At 39.0% G+C, this 21972-nt stretch overlaps 2 protein-coding genes across 4 annotated transcripts in view; both read right to left on the reverse strand.

The window, feature by feature from the left end:
* Positions 1–21972, reverse strand: part of kiaa0586 (KIAA0586 ortholog) — a 533649-nt gene that overhangs the window by 384695 nt on the left and 126982 nt on the right. The window lies entirely within an intron of this gene.
* Positions 8313–11138, reverse strand: irf2bpl (interferon regulatory factor 2 binding protein-like). Its single transcript, XM_060829111.1, has one exon. It carries the CDS (start codon positions 10930–10932, stop codon positions 8953–8955), a length of 1980 nt encoding a protein of 659 aa, XP_060685094.1. The 5' UTR covers positions 10933–11138; the 3' UTR covers positions 8313–8952.

Genomic DNA, 21972 nt, shown 5'->3' on the forward strand with positions numbered 1-21972 from the left:
ATAAACTGGCTTACTTCCAGAGTTTCCTTATTCTTAAATGCTCCATAATGTAGAGATAGAGTCCACTGCAAGAAGTGAATCTTATTCACAGCAGGGATTACAACAGGATGGCTGCATACAGCTGTCACAAGGATCTCAATAAATCCATTGAGTACATATAAGATTAGATATTTTACAAACTTGGAAGAACCTATAAAAGGAAAATAAGTCTTCTGCACTTAGTAACTGATGGATATGAAGTGACACTGGATACCAGGAGAACAAGTTCTCAACCAGAAACAATGTGATGTAGGAATACATGAATATTAATTTTATTTTCAAGCAAGATTCTTCACTGGCCATTTTTATTGTAGATGTCATTAGTTAAATGGGAACCCTTTCTGAAAGAGTGCCAAGAGCACTTTTGTTTGTTCGGACATTAGATACTCGAGTATCAATTTCTCACATCTTCCATAATGTTCACTTCGTATAAATTTGAAAATGGAATGTTTTACTCTGTTGGGCTGTTTCCATTAAATATTTGGGGCTTCTTCATACATTTACACTACAAAGTAAAAACAGCCAGCAATTTCAGGATAGGTCTGTGCTTAAAATGCCATTCAACTCATGGCAAAAACACTTTCGTTATTGACAACAATATTATCAAGTTGAACTTGTAGCATCAAAACAAAGTTCCAGATTGGCAAGAAACCAAATGCAAATAAATAGAGCCTCGAGACTTCTTTGTAGTCTATTTCCTGATCTACCAAAGCTCAGCCATTCCCAAGTCACAAGTTGCACAATCTATACAAGAAAGGAAACTTACAATAGTTAGAGAATTTGAATCATAAAGTATGCTTTGCAGAAGAATGTGTGCATATTTTGAAAGATAGAAACACCTTAGAGTGTACAGGAACTACATTCCTGCTGAATTTTATTTTGTTTTATAAATTCCTTTAACAAACGTAAAACAGCGTACAGGACAACTATCAATGAACAAAGAAACTAAAGACCAGTATTAAGATGACCAGCATCTATAAAATTTGTACAATATGTGTTATTTTATGTTAAAATCTCACATTTAAAAAGTAACACCTTAAAAATGAATCAAGTAACTTCACTTGAATACCTGCCAAATCAGAATGTGTCAAATTCCATCCAAGACTGTGTTCAATACTGTTAATGTATTCCAGATTTTGGACTAAGCATTAGTTTAAAAAAAACAAATTAAATTCTTTTTAAATCAGGGAGCAGTCAATATGTGTTGGCCACATCAAAATAACACTTTGTTGGCATGTCTGTAAGTCTAGCCTGCATATCACAAGCATTACAGCTGCTGTCAAGATAACTTATCTATTAAACTCCAGTTCTTGAAAACTTTTTTGCTTCAAAAGGTTTGCTAAGTGTCTAAATAATTCTATTCATAAACTATTTTCTTCTGCACAGAACCTCTTCTTTTACATCTAGTTCAGTGCACATAAACAGAAAATGTACAATCATCAGAATCATAGAACTGCACAGCATTGAAACAGACCCCCTCGGTTCAACTTATCCATGCCGACCAGATATTCCAAATTAATCTAGTCCAATTTGCTCTAATCTTTCCAATTCATATATCCATCCAGATGCCTTTTAAAAGTTGTAATTATGCCAGCCTCTACCACTTCCTCTAGCAACTCATTCTATACTTTCACCACCCTCTGCCTGTTGTTCAGTAACTTCAGTAACCCAATGGTAGTCCAAAAAGGAGTATCTATGGTGGGAAAATCAATTTCCTTAGTGCCGTACATAATTAGGTACTGAATGCAACACATTTTCATATCAAATCAAGACTGATTTAACCATATGTACATTGTACCTTCTCCCTTTACAAATGTTTGTTTTATACTACAGCAATGGATAAGAACTAAAATATCTTCCACATTTTCAAATACCTGTGATTACTGAAGTGTTTTTCCTGCAAAAGCTTTGGTGATAGAAACTAACCACTTCTTTCTCCTATCCTATGCCTTTACCAACGTATTGAGCTGCTTTACATTGCTAGTTGTGATTAAGTCAAACTTAAATGCATTTTCCCCCATATAATTACTTCCAGTAACATCCTATTTAATTGTAAAACCTTGCATTTCATGGCTCAATGTAGGTCATACAAAATACAATGCAAATTGACAAAGCAAATCCAGAGTCAAGCTAAAGCATTTTTGCAAAGTAGCAAAAAAAATTGATATATTAAAATCTTCCTCTTTGAAACTTAGTGTGTACTGATCAATGATTCACAAAACCAAAGCAAAATCCAGCTTTCTATACTGAAGGTTTACTCTCACAGTAGCTAACAGAAAAAAAAATTAAAGATTATTTAAAAGGCAGCACATGATATAGGAATCAGCATAGTACAAGAAATGTTAAAAATATTACTGATTATACTTTGCTGGAGTTCAGTTATTAGAGCAGGAGAATCAAAATCTCTCTCCTTCGAAATCAATAAGCCATTTAAAACATAACATGTATTTCGATATATTGTGCTTATGTAAACCTTTAATGAGCATGTTTTTAAAAAAAGAAAACAAAGAACTGTGGATGCCAAAGATCTGAATAAAAATAAAATTGTTGGACAAAATCCAGACCTACTGAAATTCTCCAGCAATTTCTGTTTATGCCTTTTCCTAAAAAAGGATAGTCATGCATAATTTAACAAATCTCTATCATCTGAACTTACTATTTTAATACACACTTTTTTTTCACTACCAGGAAGAGATCATAATTTCTTGTTCATGCAAAGCATTCTGGGTTGGTTGCAATCCAGCTTGCTTGTGTCCTGTAGCATTGCTATAAAACTTCCCAGAGAATTCTGGCTCATAAAGAAGTAAATATGTGTTTTGTTTATGAGCCAAAGTCTCTGGAAACTTTTATAGCACAGCTACAGGACACAAGCTGGTTACAATTAATTATTTTTCCCAGAATGCATTACATGAAGGTGAAACAACAATGTCCCCCAGTGGTGAAACTATTCATCTTACAAGTAGATTACCCACGCAAAACAATTGTATAGTGTTGGTATCTATGATTTTTAAATGTAGAATGCCTGAGAAAGCACACTATTTCAATATTGCCTTTTAGAATCCTACAAAAATATAAGGATATATGTTGTTGAATGGACTACGCATTGCAGGGAATTGAGTCAATGAACTTCATTGAGAATTCTCAAACGAACATTGTGAAACATTTGACAACATGACTTCAGGAACTCATTTATTTTAAAAAAAGCTCTGCATTGCAATAGTAGATGTAAAATTATAAACAAATGAACAAGCTGAAGCAGCTTGTGTACACCAAATGACTTCTTGATTGCAATATTTCGTTAAAAGATGCTAATTTTATGAAATATGACAAATAAATTTGACAACTTCGTCACATTTTAAATCTTTGTAGCTAGCATTCTCTGGCAGATAATTTGATCATGGAATTATGTTGTGCATTTGGCAAGCATACATTCTTCAATTAAATTCATCAACATTACATCAGGATTTACTTCATTACTGCAATTGCACTAGAACTTCCTAAATAAAAACATAGAAAATAGAAGTTTTGCTTTCAATCCTTCAAGCCTGCTCCCACCTTTCACCTCACACCTATTGATCCTTTTAACCTGAAATATTATATCTAAAAAGGAAAAGAACTATATCTGAATTTTTCTTGAAAACGTTATTTTTTTTTAGACTCAACTGCTTTCTGGGGCAGAGATTTCCACAGGCTCACCACTCTAGGTGATTTTTTTTAAGCACAATCCAAAGTGGTCTACCTTGTATCCTTAGACTGTGATAAAAGTCATAAGTTATAAGTCATGCAAAATTCTAATCTACATCATTAAGTGTCTCCCCTTTTCTTCACTTCATGCATTATTCTCAGTTAAGGAGTTAAAAGGAATGTCTTACATCAAGGTGCCTATCTGACTGCTCTTCAGTTAGCTAGTTTCACTAGCGTCTTACCAAGTATTTGAAAAAGCAAGTGGTCATTTATACCTGAACTGTGAAACAGATCTAAGCAGTGAAAATGTAGCCCTGCTGATTGAGACAATGTAGAAAAATGCTTACAAAAGGGCACCAAAAAGCCTTTGGCAGAAATGGAACTTCATCAGCAGGTGTCTCTTACTTAGTCAAGCCACCCACAATAAAGAGGCACCATGAAATCAAAACAAATAATAGGATAAATAAGTGTACGGGTGAATTTCAGTTATGTTTAAAATATAAAAAGTGACAAATTATTTCACTTGGAGAAAGTGTGCATTAATCCAAGATATTTCAGACTATCATTTTGAATGAACCAAATCATTAATATTACAAAGATTAGCCAAAGTACTTGCATTAAAGTAGCAAGGTATATCAACAATTAGAATGTTAAACACTTAGATTGAAGATTTCAGTGTTCGTCCCAGAGGGAAGGAGTTCTTCACTATTGTTTGCTAACTGAGCATCATTTATATAAAAAAAAATCCAGAACACAATTTCTGAGGTACATTTATTTAAAGTTACAGACACAAGGACTTTACATTTGTAACATGTACACCGAGTAGCAGAAGTAACAGAATTAAAGGAAAAGCTGTCATTAGGAGAATTCTTTATTCAGCAGTTTGTTTAATTTACTACTTTTTAAAAGTCCCTTGCTTAAAAACTCTGAACTACAAAGTTCAATAATTAAATTAATCACAAGTACACCTACCTCTATCCATTCTGCTTGGCAAACACTGCCTCAAGATACTACGACATCAACAAGTGCATTACAAACTTAGTTAGCTTGGAACTACAAACAGTCTTTTACAGAGGGATTTCTATAAGGAAATTGTTCAAGAGCCAAAGGTATTAAATACATAAATTAGCTGGTATTTTATATTAAAAAGGGGGCCCCTTATAGGGACATCAATCTTCTTTTGCATTTGCTTTCTGAACAGTTTTATAAAACTGTTTGTGTTCCAGTTCCACCAATGGCATGCATGATACAAATATTTAAACTATGTTCTATAAAGCTGTACGTTGAGCTGTGTTAAAATTAGGAATTCTACAGTAAGAAAGGGAACATACATGAGAATTACTACAGAATGATAACTTAGCAATGCAAAACATAGACAAATAGGAATATTCTGCACATTTATATGATCATATTTAACTTATTGGACTGCAGAAAATTTCACTTCAAGACACGCAGTATTCAAGTAGCAACTATTACTCAGACTAAGCAATTTTTCAACATGCCAAACACATGCGTTTAATTTCATTGAAGTGAACAACTGACAACAGGGGTAATTGTTGAATTTTCAAATGGAACACGAGCTGAACCTTTTCTCCGATGTGTTCTATTGTTTTTGAATAATTTGTTTCTGGGCAATTCCAACTAAGTAATTTCAAGTGTAAATAAGAACTATCAGCAACCACAGCACATCTAGCTTGTTCACAAAATGATTTCATTAGATGTCAAAACAAGTCAAGAGTTCTTTTAAGGCCATAAAGCAAAGTTGAAACTTTGAATTTGGGTATACATACAAGAGAGCAGCTAGGTAATCTTCTCATGACTCTTGAGCATTAGTGTTGATCAAGTCTGAAAAGTACAAACTTCCTAAAAGACTGTGTTGAATGTGGATTTCTGACATATAAAGAATAAATGATACACTCACATGTTCCATTAAGGAACCGCAGACATATGTCGTTGCCTCTTTGTACTCAATATATGTTTACCTTTATACGTTACATGTTAGTTTCAAGAGAAATTAACATTTCTAATCAACTGATCCATCTTATGTTGTAATGAACGCAAGTATTACACAGTATTCTCTATGTGAACTTTTGAGTTTTGATGATCATCTTACATCGATTTAGAACCGGAGCTTAATTCAATTTAACTTCCTGTATTTTATAATGATGAACAACGTCTAGTGTGGTTGTCACAACATCCGTCTTTGCAATATTTAAAACCTTACCCGTTATTTTCTACTCCTAAAAGCATTGGGCCAGACCCAGAAATAATTCAGATCTGAAAATGTTGCCCTCCATCGGACTAGTATGAAAAACATGATTTTTTAAAACAACCTCTACAAGGTAATACTTAAACATATTCTGGTTTCCTTATTGCACCATAATTCCACGTTCACTGTTGATTTTGTCTTCAACTTTTCCCAGCAACCCTATTTGCTGAGAATTGGCCTATTTCTTTCATTCTTTTTCAAACATTGAGAATAGTTTTACTCTTGCACATAGCACCATAGTACATTAAAATATACAAATTATATTGCACAAATAAACAACCAAAATTTTCACTCAGTACTCCATTATGTAATTTGCTATCAGACCCTATACCTTTCTATAGATCTTCATCTTCCACAGTTTTTTTTAGTGATTTTATTACTCTGACATTATTTGTTGGAAACTTCATTGCTCAGTTTATGCTGTGTAATGTGTGTTTTTTCCCTTGTTGTACGAGACTTATTTGAAATACAACGGAAATTGCAATCTACAATGATAAATGTGAAATCGATGGCAAATGATTAAACACAGATCTACACAAAATATTCCTTAAATTAAAACAAAAAATTAATGTATCATTTCAACTTGGAATTATTATCTAAAACTGCAAACATCAGTTTAATCCAGAACACGCTCAACTAGATGTGCAGTCAAGACATTAGAAAACTGGAAAGACCAATTTCAAACGATCTTCTATATATCAAAGATAAAGGTTCAGATTTAGCACTGGCAATGATGAAAACAGACAGGTGTCACCCATTCTGGATGTATCTGATCAACTAACAATTCTCAGGAAATGTGGAAAACCAGTATAAAAATGGCCATCAATTGATAAATTATTTAGGCACATGGTTGTTTAGAAGTTTACAACAACTTATTACCTCGATCATGTTTGAGAACATGTAATTTTGCATGAAGGCCAAGATCAAGGTTATGAGCAAAATGCTTTCCCGAACATCAACAATAGCTGTTTAAAATCCTTGTAATTAAAATATAAAAATAAATTCGACTTTGTACTTTCAGAATCAAAATCAACAGATGAAGAACAGCTGTATAAACAAAATAGTCTGGAACTTGAAAGCACAACCGATTGATAAAAGATCAAATAAGGTTCAATTATTCTTTGAAAATCACATCAGCTATCAAATTAAGGAACTTGATTTTGTGCTGTTAATCACTTACATAATATATGCCACTTAGCAGCAACATTAAAGTCATGGACTATTAATACCACTGTGAAATTGCCATGTTAAAGTCCAGGTGGTCTGATAATTTATGGATAAAACATTTGTAGTGAGCTTGATTTTTTTTTTAAAAATCCAACAATATATTTCGGTTCTCATTACATATTCTCTTCTCATTTAAAGTGATATATACACACCTGACTTCGGAATATGCTGTAAAGATTTGATGCAAACATAAGTGTCCCACTAGATTTCCAGTTAATTAAGTCAAAGTTCACACAAAGTTCTTCATTTACTTTGTTAATATTTTAATAGCCAGAAATTATTACTTCAAATGATTTCAATGCTCAGGGAAAATGCATTGCTCAACTGTGCACACTAAGAAATGATTAACTGTAGCAGTCCAGTTGCAGTATCCACTGCATCAAGGTTTTTTTTAAATACTGTGGAAGCACAACTCATGATGGTTATCCATTAGGCCAAACTACCAACAGTGCAACTGTTGCTAACATGTAACACAAAAAAAACTTTCAAAAGGCAACAAAATACTATTTCTCAAAAATATTTTGAACATTAATGATAAATATTGAACATACTGCTTTAAAGTGCATATGATTTGAAGAACTAAAATTTAAAACTAATTTAATTCAGTCCAGGAATATGTTGCACAGAATACAGTTCCCTGGTACCACTACCCCTACTTTATCAGAACAAACAGATGATTTTTTGGTCTACCATCTGTGTTCAAACTTGTTAAAATTAGCAGGACCACTACAGTTAATTATTATTATTTCACACAGTAACATTCAAACACTTTAAAGTGCCTTTAACCTCAGAACAATGATTTCATATTTTGTTTCAGTGGGACTCATCAGGATTTGGTAAAGATTTTTAAAAAATGAATGGAAAAGCCTGAATCAGCAGTTTATTTTTGAAGATAAGCATTCAGGTGATTTCAAAACATGTGGGCTCTTTGCCAAGTAACTATTGCAGAGATAGTATTTATTTAATAATAAAAATGAATCTCTGACAAAGATTAATGTAGCTTTGAAGATAAAGCAACCATTTTCTCTTAAGTATCCACATCCAATTTGTTCACATTTCTTACGATCTGTAAAGAAATTGACTAGTCAGGGAGCTTATTCATCGAATTTATTACAATTTATTCAGTTCCAAGGCACATTACAGTCTTCTGTTACTACAGAAATGTATAAAGAACAAACAGAGCAGTTTTGTCATATACAGTACAGCATTTTGCTCTACTATTTAAAGCATTCGTGCATCCATAAAGCAAAATAACACATTATAAAAAAATTCAGGTCACTGGATCATAAAATGAAATATTTTGCCCTTGGAAACTAATAAAAAGAACCCCTCACCTTTTAAAAAAAAGTCACTTTGTAGGAGATTACCTCCAGGGCTTGTAACATAGCTAACTGTAACCATTCTTTGTAACAATTTGTTTGCATTTCTGCAGACGTCAACACTGGCCTTGGCAATTCAGCGAAGTGCATACATTTACAAAAACACACCAGCAGCGTTAATTGCTAAGTGCTATGCTCTGTACCTAGCCAACACACTGCCATAAGTGAAAACAGTATTAAGCAATAATATCTGATATTCTTTAAACAAAAACAGGTTCATCCTTCAAATGAAGAAGAGTACATACCTTGTTTCAAAATATAGAAACATACGACGGAAATGAAAAATGTCTATACATAAGACTAACTTTTTTTAGTTCTTATTCACATTTTACTTCAATTACTGAAGTTAAGAAATTATGGGTCTCTTTCTTTTTTGACCTTAACGTCCCCTGCTAAGATTGTAGCAATCTCTCCTTGCATGAATGCCCAAGGGACATTTGAACCTACTAAAGGGCATTTTTCTCCACTGGGGCAATAAACTTCTCCATTCGCCCCTTGCGCCTTGATGCTTTCCCGAGAACATGGGAAACAGAATTTATGATTGGGCACCGATGGGCATTGCACAAAGTGAGTATCCTCCAAACGTTCATGACAAATGGTGCAGCACAGGGGCCCGTTGTTGGCCATCGGTGAGTCTGGAATGTTTGGGGGATGAACGGGGTCAATGCTGGGGTTGGGATGGCTGTTAGGTGGCGCAACGGACAGAGCAGCATCCCCGTTTCTGGAAACCATCCGACGCTGGCCACCTCCCGAGGCAGGGGACACTGGACTGTTGCTGTTCCTCCTAGTGCTGGTACTCGTGGTCGAATGTACCGAATTGCTGCTGTCCTTTGGAGAGTGGGCATTTCCAAGGGTGTCAGCCACGGACATGAGGGCAGCCATGGGCGACTGGCCATTTTGGGCGCTGCATTCGGGAGGGGTGGTCCGATTGGGTGGCAGAGCGGAACCCCCGTGCGCCACACTGCCTGAGCCAAAACTGCCCGATGCCGCCATCGTAAGCTTTAAGGCTTCATTTTGGTTGGACAGCCACTGCTGCTGCCGCTCTTCCAGCTTTACGCTGCTCGTTTCAGAATCGGGTTCAGGAGACGCTTTCCGTTTGCGCATCCCAGTTCTTGAGGTGTTGGGCGGGGGCCGGGGTATATTGCACAAGGCTGTGGGTAAGATGGGGCAATTGGCGTCTATATGGGGCTGCGGCAGCATGTCGGCCCCCACCACCTCCTTAAAGAAACGCACTGATTCGGGCAGCAGGTCACCCAGCAAGCGCCAGTCTCCCGAGCCATGTTTCTTCTCATACTCTAAGTACTTGAAGCCAGACGATAGGCCTCTGCTGAAATCCTTCATGCAGTCCTGGTACATCTGCTTGGCAACTCCCGAGGCGCTGGAGAAGACATTGGCCGAACCGCTCGGATACTCAATAAAAATCTTCAACTCGAAGTCCATCCCGGGCTTAGAGACGGCGTCGAAGGCGAACACCCGGCCCAGTAGGGAGTGATCCTTCTTAAAGCGCACATCGAAGGGGTTGCAGTTGGACAGGGTGAGCAGCGTCTCCCGCACGATCTTGGGCTTGTTGACCCAGTCCTCGGAGCGGTTTCTCAAGCTCTCGCCGAGCTCGGCCAGGGTCTCGGCATTTCTCTGTTTCTCCTTGAGTTCCCTCTCTTGGTCACTGCTGGACACCGAGCCCGGCCGTTTGTTTACATCGCTCAGGACCTGGCTGCTGACCGTCACCGATGTGCCAGCCAGGCTGCCAGAAGGAGACGGCCGACCGAGCAGCCCGTGTGGGCCCAGGGCTGCGGACGGACCGTTTAAAGTGGTCTGTGGCAACAAATTGGGCGGCACCGTGACTGGGCTCGGGGGCACGATGCCATGGTTTCTTCGAGATGAATTGGGGCTCTGGCGGTTGAGTTCTGGCGGAATGTCCTCGGGTTTGGGGAAGCCATTGGGTCCATTCAGGCCATTGGGAAGCCTGCCAGCATGGGCGAGGCTCGGGTACTCGAAGCGGGGTCTCTCACTCAGGGAATAGCGATCGAGGGGCGGCTGGGGCCCCTTGGACGAGCCGTCGACGTGGTTGAGCTGCTGAGCCGCCTCTTTGCTGCCACCCAAGGACTGCACTTTGACAGGAGGCGGCCCCGGAGAGCGGCCCTCCTGGAAACCGTGAGCCCGCTTCAGTTGGCGCGCCGTCTCGATAACAAACTCGATGCGATCGGCCCCCTCGTAATTGACGCAGCCACGACAGACGGGCTCGGTGAAATCCCAGATCATGGCCCACGGCATGCGAGGCAGATCGCAGAGATAACACGACTGTCTCCGGGACGAAGACACCTGTGCAGCGGACATGATGCGGAAGATGTTTAGATTTGAGTGTTTTCTGGGTCTCTCCGCGGTGGCCCTTGCGTATGGTATTGTGGCCAGGCCTAGGCTCCCTCGCTTTCTTTGCCTTTCTCCTGCTCTTCTGTCTGCTTTCTCCTCTCCTCCCGGCCGCGCCACCCAGCTCCTCCGAGCACCACGTGACGTCAGCCGCCGCTCTGCAGCCACAAGGCAGCGAACGCGCAAGCGCAGCCTCACTCTCTTCCCCCCTCCCCCACCGGTCGAAGCATATGGCTGGTCGAGGCAGATTATATCTTTTTTATACTTTATTCTTAAAACTATTTTTATATGCATATATGATCAAAAGAGATCGGTTATGTGCAGTAGTATATGAAGAAACAAACAGTGGAGTTTGACCCTATCCAGCAAGCAAACCAAAGGCATTTCTGAGGAGCACACAGCCCAGTCTCACTCCCCCTCTCCATAAGAGAAGTCGGATCATCGTACACATGATTTACTCGAAAACACCAAGCAATTTTATACACGTTACAGTCGTATTTGGACAGAAACTTTTCTGGTTCCTGACCCCAAAAAATGTAACAATTCGTTTACCAGAATACATTGCGGGAATACTCATTAGGATAGGTCTATGGCAATTCTAAATGTTAACGATGAAAGTTAAGCTCAAAAACAAAATTAGTTACCAGTGCATTGGTATATAAAAGTAAAATTCCAGACTAAATTTAAACAACGAAATTCCAATACACCAGTCAGAGCCAAATAGAAATGAAATAACATTGCTGAATAACTAGCTTTTTAGTACTTCACCCAGTTACAATGACGAGAAACAAAACTACGATAATAGGAATTCCTTTAACCATCTTAAAACCTCAACACTTGACAATAGAAAGTAGTTACTTAATTAAGTAAGCATTTTATACAGTATGTTAAATCAGTCTAGGTTTTCCCCCGCCCCCCAACTGCAGCTCGAGTCCCGCCCCATGACGTCAGGGCATGTTCTATTTCAGTTCCCTTCAGAATGTCGCAACTCCCCAGCGTTTTGCACCAAGTCACTCTAAGTGAGCATACATTTCAGTCGCGCTGCTAATTCTGCACTGAAGCAGCTCGACTATTTTGTAGACTCCCATTTTATTGGTAGGAATCTACTCGATACCAAGTGCGTGTACATTTAAAACCGACGCCATGCTAATGTAAAGGTTCTGTTTTTAATACGACAATCACAGCAATTTGGAAGTAAAACTGGTCCGGATTTAAGAGCGGTTTCAGCGAGGCTTGATGGGAAAATTGTAAAATCGAGTCATCATAACGTCAGAAAAGTATAAAATAATTTCATAGGTTAAAATACCAGCTAAATATCTAGCCAATTATGCAATTTCCACCCACGTAACCAACCTAGTGTTAGTTTCCTGTTGTGCAATTTTGTGCGTGTAAACTTCAATCATAAACGATAAGCTCCCTCCCAACGAACGCTTCTATTTACTTTTCATGAAAGTAGTTACCCGATGGTGCGTGCCCCGAGGTGAGGGAGGTGCTGCTTGTTTTTCCACTATGGTTTAATTATTAATATGGATGTGGGCCATCAAGTTCGAAAGCTACGTCAGCACTATAAAATAAATAACTACTTGGTTACTGTTTAATTTAACTCGAACTTGTAATGGCTGTAGGTAATTTAAAAGTGAACTGAAAGAAAGTCAATTGGAAAAAAAATGTAAAATATATCTAATTGCCTTTCAACGTAATACAATTCCATGAACACTGTTACTAAGTTGTATGTTACATTTTTTCAGAATTATTTTAAATGAATAAATTAAAAGTTTCGTCGTTTATTCTAAAGTCGAACTTAAATCTCACAATACACCCTTCCCCCACCGCGACTTGCATAAAAAGAAGAAATGATCCGTGTCGCTCTCAGATTCCATTCCCGGGAGGGGAGGAGGAGGGGGGGAACTCGATATTTTTACCAGGGTAAACACAACTTCACTGGAGTTTTTTTTAATGCAAGTACCTAACGCTAAAAGCTGACAAAAGGGAAAATTGTTTAAATATCAAAACTGCAGTATTTAAGCAGCTGAGGAGTGCAACTGGTATTTGGACCCTGAAAACGATTCATCATTGCAAAACAAATATTTTTTACAAGGTTAAAAACGTGCGACTACCATACAGCGTTATATTATTTTTAAAGGGGCTAATAGGTGAACTGTTTGTTTCTCTGCTCCCAACTATGTAACAATATAGAAAATCCATTTCAAAGGATCTTGGCTCAACAGACTTAAGCATTCTATCGACGGATGGTATCATTTCGCCAATCATATGTGCCCACTCATTTTTTTTAAAATAAACATGCTCTGCAATTCACGGTGCAGAACTGAAAAAGGGGCAGAGTTAAGGCATTGAATTGTACCAACTGAGCTTTTCATGTAAATTTAACAATGAACATTCTAGCCCCCTCTCCCCACGAAGGTAGAGGGCAACCACTTTATTTTATCTGAAATAACGATATCTTAGGCCTTATTTAAACAGCATGTAATTTTTAAAGTAGTCATTATTTGGAAGCGTCCACTCTCAAATCCCCAGGATTGATCATCCACTGAATGCTAGCGAGGCAATTACATTAGGTTTTCTCGTATTACCTTTTGACCACCTTGTTCAACACCCTAAGAACACGACGTGAAAGAAAATTTGCGAGACTAAGAAAATACAGCTGCGCAATCCTCTTTAATAAATATCGCAAATGCCAAAACCAGTTATTCGTTTTTTTTTCCCTTCGTTATACTTTCTGTTCCAAAATAACATTTACTTTTAGCAAGTGGTTCATTAACAATGTCCCTTTAAGAGCCCAAAATTTTTGACCAGGTATGCTCCCTTCCTTTCTACTGTTTATTTGCACTGAAAATCGATGCTTTGCATAAGGATTAAAGATATCCATCAGTCTTCATTTCCTATCTAGTGTAACAGATAATCATAGTAATGCTGATATGGGTAAGATATATGAAAGACAGGAATACCTTAGCCTTGGAAAAATAAATGCACACATGTTCACCCCAACGAATTTTAAAAATTGTTTGTAGCTGTGATAGATTTTTTTTTAAATTATACAGTCAACAGGATTTTGGCAGATAGGGTGAAAATCCCCTTAGCAGCTGTAAATAATTAAACACGCAGGTCAAAACAAAACATGCATAGTTCATCTCATCATTGGAAAGCTTGATGTAATGATAAAGCATAGAAACATTTTGTTTCTGTTCTTTAATGTAAATACAAAAATGATCTAACTGAATTTTTTCAACTTTTTTTTACTTTTAATAGGATACAAAATGTGAGCACGATGTGCATTAGTAGACTGTTGTTTTACCTCAAGGAACAGTTTTCAAATTCTTCTTAGTAAATCGGTAATGCATGTGTCCTCATTGTGCAAGGAGAAAGGTCCTAATTTAAAATGAGTTGATTAGTCTGAACCCAGTCCTTAATGTGTAATCAGCAAGAGACTTAGTCCAAAACTGATTCAATAATATGGTATTCACTTGTGAATATGAAACTATTTCCCTGCTGTGTTCTTAATGGAATACCTTTTTCATGAAACAGTTTATCATTCTTTGGCATACAAACTGGATAAAACTACAAACCAGTTAAAATGACCATTTTAGTTTGTGAATCAATTGTGTCTTGATAGACCTACAATAAATTAATTTCTATTAAAGATTCTGCCTTGCTTCTTAACCTGGCATTACAATATCTTTTACTTCAGGTTTTTAAAACAATTTGCATATTAATTCTCAATTCTTGGAAGGAATTTTCATCAAGGTGTTTCACCTCCATTTGGATCTCATGCAACTGATAATCAGCTGTTATGATCCCAGCTGATGTTGACACTGGATAAGTCAGATCCCAAAAAGAAATCTAGCTTGGTAAATCATATGTTTATTTTTGTAGCTGTTACTGCGGTAGTTACTCACAAACATATTCACACAATGTTGCAGATGTTCTTTAACAATAAAGCATACAGAAATTACAAAAAACTAGAGGGCACAAATTTAAGATGAAAGGGGAAAGATTTAAAAGGGACCTGAGGGGCAACTTTTTTCACACAGAGGGTGGTTGGTGCGTGTGTGCAATGAGCTGCCAGAGGAAGTGGCAGAGGTAGGTACAACTACATCATTTAACAGGGAGATGGATGAGGATTTGATTAAGAAGCATTTAAAGAGATATAGGCCAAATGCTGGCAAATGGGACTTGGTCAGATTGGGATCTCTTGTCAGCGCAGATGAGTTACACCAATGGGTCTGTTTCTGTGCTGCATGGCTCGAAGTGAATTTTTGATGGGCTGTTGAACTTGATTACTTCCAGTCTGTAGCACTTTTTTTTAAACATGTGGATTTCATGTATTTTGATTTTGTAAATTTGATTTACCTGGTTGAGGTAGATTAGATTACTTACAGTGTGGAAACAAGCCCTTCGGCCCAAGTCCACACTGACCCGCCGAAGCGCAACCCACCCATACCCCTACATTTACCCCTTACCTAACACTACGGGCAATTTAGCATGGCCAATTCACCTGACCCGCACATCTTTGGACTGTGGGAAGAAACCGGAGCACCCGGGGGGAAACCCATGCAGACACGGGGAGAACATGCAAACTCCACACAGTCAGTCGCCTGAGTCAGGAAATGAACCCGGATCTCAGGCGCTATGAGGCAGCAGTGCTAACCACTGTGCCACCCAGAATCAGGGGAGAGCTTGTGAAATTTCTCTCATGGGAAATGTTTAAAGCTGACACTAGGCAAAAGTAACTGTGCTTTCAAGTACAGGCAAAAATATTAAAATAAAAGTTGATTGGACCTTCATTACAGAATTTGAGAAAAGAACTGGCACACCACGGAAGTAACTTTTTTTCATAACTGGATAGACTTTGGCATTTCATGTCCCATCATTGAGAAATGCATCCACACCAACCAATATTTTTTGATTATGTCAGAAATAACGCCTGTCACTGTTGTGAAAGGTGTCCAATGTGTAGATTTTAAAATAGAGGCAGATGGTTGTGGATTAGTTCTGTGAAGGCTTTTGTTTAAAAACAGGTCAGAATGTTATTTTGTATAGTGACTTAAGTGCATCAATTCTGAAAAAGTATGTGACTGCAGTCAGGTGCCTGAGAAAACCCCTGTCATTCTAGTCTATTACTGAGTTAATAGACTTGAATGCCATTAATTTAATCTTGACTTCAGAACAGAAGATTCAAAGTATCAGTTCAGAAGACTCAGGAGTTCAATTCAGAAAAGTGAGATGAGTTTCCCCAGGCGGCAAATAAAGACTTTACTTCAGGTGTACCAGCCATCATAGCCAAGTTTGTGGAACTTCCAAGCCAAGAGAATTTCAGGTTGTTAGAATTGAAGAAATAGATCAGATCTGAGAAATGTTCATATCAGCAAATTTGGAAAGGAATCTAAAACTAACCCCACAGTCCTAAGAATTTTGAAGTTGAAATAGAATACCCGAACAGCATAGTGTTGGGTAACAGATTGAAACTTTACCTTTATGTTTATGTTTAGATCTTTTGAATGTTCTACACATACATAGCTCTTTTTTAGAATCATACAGCACAGAAACAGACCAGTTCAACTTGTCTGTGCCGACCAGATATCCCAAATAGGTCTCATCCCATTTGCCAACATTTGACCCAAATCACTCGAAACCCTTTTGAATTGTGTAATTGTACCCACCTCCACCACTTCTTCTGGCAACTCGGTCCATACGTATTGCACCCTCTGCATGAAGAGGTCAACCTTTAGGTCCTTTTTAAATTGTTCCTCTCTGACCTCAAACTGGTCTTCCTATTTTGGATTCCCCCACCCTCAGAAATAGATCTTGGCTATTCACCCTACCAATGCCCCTCATGATTTTATAAATCACTATAAGGTTACCCCTTAGCCTCTGATGCTCCAGGGAAAAAAAGTCCCAGTCTATTCAGTCTCTCCTGAAAATTCAAATCTTCAAGTCCTGGCAGCATCCTTATAAATCTTTTCTGCACCCTTAAGTTTAACAACATTCTTCCTATAGCAGGAAGACCAGAGTTGTATGCAGCATTCTCAAAGTGACTTTACTAATGTCCTGTTCAGCTTAACATGATGTCCCAACTCCGATACACAATACTCTGAACAATGAGTAATGGCCAAACATTATCTTCACCACCCTGTCTACCTGTGCTTCCACTTTCAAGGAACAATAGAGTTGCACTCTTAGGTCTCTTTGTTCAGCGACACTCCCTCGGACCTACCATTAACTGTGTAAGTCCTGGGTAAAAAACAATGACTGCAGATGCTGGAAACCAGATTCTGGATTAGTGGTGCTGGAAGAGCACAGCAGTTGGTTTGCCTTACCAAAATGCATCACCTCATATTAATCTGAATTAAACTCCATCTGCAATTCCTCAGCCCATTTGTTCAGGGTCTCGTTGTACTGAGATAACCTTCTTCAATGTCCACTATACCACCCTATTTTGGTGCCATCTGGAAACTTACTAACCATGCCCTCTATATTCAAGTCTAAATCATTTTTATAAATTACAAGAAGCAGTGGACCCAGCACCAATCCTTGTGGCACACCCCTAGTCACAGGCCTCCAGTCTGAAAAGCAACCCTCAAACACCATCCTCTGTCTTCTGCCTTCAAACCAATTTTGTATCCAGAGACTAGCTAACCTGGATCCCATGTGACCTAACTTTACAAAACAGTCTACCATGCGGAACCTTGTCGAATGCACTGACTGAAGTCCACATAGACAACGTCTACTGTTCTGCCTACATCAATCTTCATTGTCATCTCTTCAAAAAAATTAAACCAAGTTAGTGAGACACAATTTCCCACACACAAAGACATGTCAACTGTCCCTAATCAGCCCTTGCCTTTCCAAATGCATGTAAGTCCCGTCCCTCAGAGTTTCCTCCAACAATTTGGGTGGTACGGTGGCACAGTGGTTAGCACTGCTGCCTCACGGTGTCAGAGACCCGGGTTCAATTCCCGATTCAGGCGACTGACTGTGTGAAGTTTTCACATTCTCCCCATGTCTGCGTGGGTTTCCTCCGGGTACTCCGGTTTCCTCCCACAGTCCAAAGATGTGCAGGGTCAGGTGAATTGGCCATGCTAAATTGCCCTAGTGTTAGATAAGGGGTAAATGTAGGGGTATGGGTAGATTGCGCTTCGGCAGGTCGGTGTGGATTTGTTGGGCCAAAGGGCCTGTTTCCAGACTGTAAGTAATCTAATCTAATCAATTTACCCACCATAAGGCTCACTGGTCTATAGTTCCCTGGCCTTTCCTTACAGCCTTTCTTAAATAATGGCACCATATTCGCCAACCTCTAATCTCACCTGTAGCTGCCAATGATATAAATATCTCAGCAAGGGGCCCAGCAATTTCTTTCTTAGATTCACACAAAGTTATGGGAATCACCTGATGGTATGTGAAAACCATCTATCTCTATGGTTTTAAGACCTCCAGCACTTCTCTTTTGTAATATGGACTCTTTTCAAGACATCACTATTTATCTCATGTTCCCGAGCTTCCATGTCCTTCTCCAGAATAAATACTGACACAAAATACTCAATTAGGATCTCACTCATCTCCTGTGGCTCCACACAGACACACATAAGGGGCCCTATTCTCTCTCTCTTCTGTCCTTAATGTACTTACAGACTCTCTTTGGATTCTCCTTCACTCAATTTGCCAAAGCTATCTCATGTCCCCTTTTTTGCCCTCCTGATTTCTATCTTAAGTATACTCCGATTGCCCTTATACCTCTCTCGGGATTCACTCAATCCCAGCTGTCTAGACCTGACTTATGCCTCCTCCTTTTTCTTGACCAGAGCCTCGACTTCTCGAGTCAATAAGCATACCTTACATCTACCAGCCTTACCCTTCACACTAATAGAAACATACTGTCTCTAAAAATGAAATAATGAGAGTTCAAAGGCCTCCACTTGCGAACTATCCCTTCACGTGTGAATAGCCTACCTCAATAAACTTTTGAAAGTTCTTGTCTAATACTGTCAAAATTGGCCTGACACCAATTTAGAATTTTAACTGTATGATCAGCACTGTACTTTTCCATAACAGTTTTAAAACTCATAATTATAATCACTTACTCCAAAGTGCTCCCCTACTGACACCTCAGTCACTTGCCCTGCCTTATTTCCCAACAAAAGGTTAAGTATTGTTCCTTCTGTAGTAGGTACATCAGGATAAGAAAGTTATCTTGTACACATGCCACAAATTCCTCCCCATCCAAGCCCTCAACACTACGACAGTCTCAGTTATGTTGGAAGGTTCAATCCCCAACCATTACAACCCTATTATTTGATTTGATTTATTCCCATCACATTTACTGAGGTACAGTGAAAAGTGTTGTCTTACATGTTTGACAGGCAGATTGTACTATATAAGTGCACCTGGGTAACAGAAAAAAGTGCAGGATACAATGTTACAACTGCTGAGAAGATGCAGAGAGAGATCAATATTAACATTAAAGAATGAAAGTATTCAGAAGTTTGATAACAGAGAGGAAAATGTTCTCAAATCTGCTAATACATGTATACAAACTTTTATAAATTCTGCCTGACAGGCAACAGTGGAAAAGAGCAGAACCAGGCTGATGTTCGTTACTTTCCCAATGCAGTGGGAGGTATCGTTGAAGGTATCAGAAATCTCCTCAAATATTTGTTTCTCAATTTCCCATTGACTATGGGGGTCCTATAATACAATCCCAACTAAATGATCATCTTTCGTATTTCTCAGTTCCATTCAATGTAATGTCATTGGAAGATCTCCCAAGGATATTCTCCCTTATACTGTAATGTTATCCCTAACAAAACTGCCACTCCCCCTCCTCTTGCTTCCCTCTCTATTCTTCCAATAGCATCTATACCATAGAACATTAATTTGTCAGTCCTGTCCATCTTTGAGCCACATTTCTGTGACAGCAATGGTATCGCAGGGGATAGTTGTGAACGTGGGACTAAATTCATCTGCTTTACCTGTCAAGCCGTTTGCATTGAAGTAAACAGACTTTAATTTAACAGTCTTATCTCATTCTCTGCCAAGCTCTTGTCTGCCTTGACTATTTGACTTGCTGCCCTAATCTATTGTACTAGCCTCAGACTTTCCTCTTTTTTTCACTATCATTTTGGTTCCCATTCCCCTCCCTACCCCTCCTACTAGTTTAAAGCCTCCTGAGTAACAAATCTGCCTGCAAGGATACTGATCCACTTCCAATTCAGCTGGAACCAATCACCCTTAAACTGATCATTTCTACCCCTGAAGAGATCGCGATGATCCAAAAATGTGAATCCTTGCCCCTGCACGGGCTCCTTAGCCATGCATTCATCTGTTCTAACTTCCTCTTCCTACTCTCAGTAGCGCATAGCACCGGTATAAGCCTAGATATTGCTTCCACTGAGGACCTACTTTCTAACCTTCTGCCTCGTTTCCAACATTCTTTCTGAAGAACCTCATCCCTTTCTCTACCTATGTTGTTGGTTCCTGTGTGAACAATGAACTCCTGCTGATCCCTTTCCAGAATATTCTGCACCCTCTCCGAGACATTCTTAATCCTGCCATCAGGAAAGCAACACACCATCCTGAAATGTCTGTCTGTGCCCTAGACTACAGAGTCCCCTGTTACAATCAATCACTTGTAATGTGACATGCCTCTCATTACAGTAGAGGCAGTCACAGCACCCGAAACCTGGCCGTCAGCGCTCTTCTCTCCTGAGAGGCCACCCCCAACACTGCAGTATTCAAACAGAGATGGGGATATTAGAGATGGGGATAGCCACAAGAGAATCCTGCACAACATGGTTACCTCTCTTACCGTGCCTAGCAGTCAACCATCTACACGACTGTATCTGTGGTGTCTCCACCTTCTGAAAACTGCCATACATTACACCTTCTCACTCATGTAAACTCTTCATTGCCTCTAACTGCCACACCAAATGATCCATGTGGTCCAACAGGATCCAGAACAAAAAACACTTCCTACAGAAACCAAAAGAGAAAATGCTGGAAAATCTCAGCAGGTCTGGCAACATCTGTACAGAGAGAAAAGAACTGACGTTTCGACTCTAACTGACCCTTTGTCAAAGCAAAGTGAGTCTCCAAATTTAATTCTCTGCATGTGCTTCAGTGCTACATTTTTTGGCCTTAGAATAAAGAGAGTCATAGGGTCATACAGCACAGAAACAGGCCCGATGGTCCAAATTATCGAGGTATCCCAAAATGAATTCATCCCATTTGCCTGCATTTGGTCCATATTCCTCAAAACCTTTCCAATTCATGGATCTATCCAAATGTTTTAATTGTACCCACTTCCACCACTTCCTCTTGAAACTCATTCCATACATGCATCACCCTTTGAAAATGTTGCCTCTCAGGTTTCTTTTAAATCTTTTGGGAAAAGGTCTTGGATATTCATCTCATCTATGCTCCTCATGATTTTAGAAACCTCTACAAAGTCACTGCTTAGCCTCCAATGCTCCAGGGGAAAAAAAAAGTCCCAGATCTTCGGCCCCTCATTATAACTCAAACCTTGCAGTCCTCGCAAATCCTAGTAAAGTTTTTTCTACACCCTTTCTACCTTAACAACATCCTTTCTATAGCAGAGTGACCAGAATTGTACACAGTCTTCTGAAAGTGGCTTCACCAATGTCTTAAATGGGCGCAACGTGATGTCTCAACTCCTGTATTCAGTGATATGACCAATGAAGGCAAGCACACCATTCACCACCTCCACCACCCTGTCTACCTGCAACACCACTTTCAGGGAACTACGAGCCATCACCCCTAGGTCCCTTTTGTTCAACAACACTCCCCAGGGCCCTGCTATTAACTGTGTAAGTCCTGCCTGACCAAATTGCAACTCCTAGCAGTTATCTAAGTTGAACTCCATCTGTCACTTCTTGGCCCATTGATCCATCTGATCAAGGTCCCTCTGTAGTCTACGGTAACCTTTTACACTGTCCACTATGCGACCAATTTTGGTGTCATCTGCAAACTTAGCAATCA

Source organism: Hemiscyllium ocellatum, chromosome 8, assembly GCF_020745735.1.
Source record: "Hemiscyllium ocellatum isolate sHemOce1 chromosome 8, sHemOce1.pat.X.cur, whole genome shotgun sequence".
NCBI lineage: Eukaryota > Metazoa > Chordata > Chondrichthyes > Orectolobiformes > Hemiscylliidae > Hemiscyllium > Hemiscyllium ocellatum.

What these genes read in the sequence shown, in the direction of transcription:
- irf2bpl (XM_060829111.1), bottom strand. Translation starts at nt 10,932, where the DNA reads ATGTCCGCTGCACAGGTGTCTTCGTCCCGGAGACAGTCGTGTTATCTC.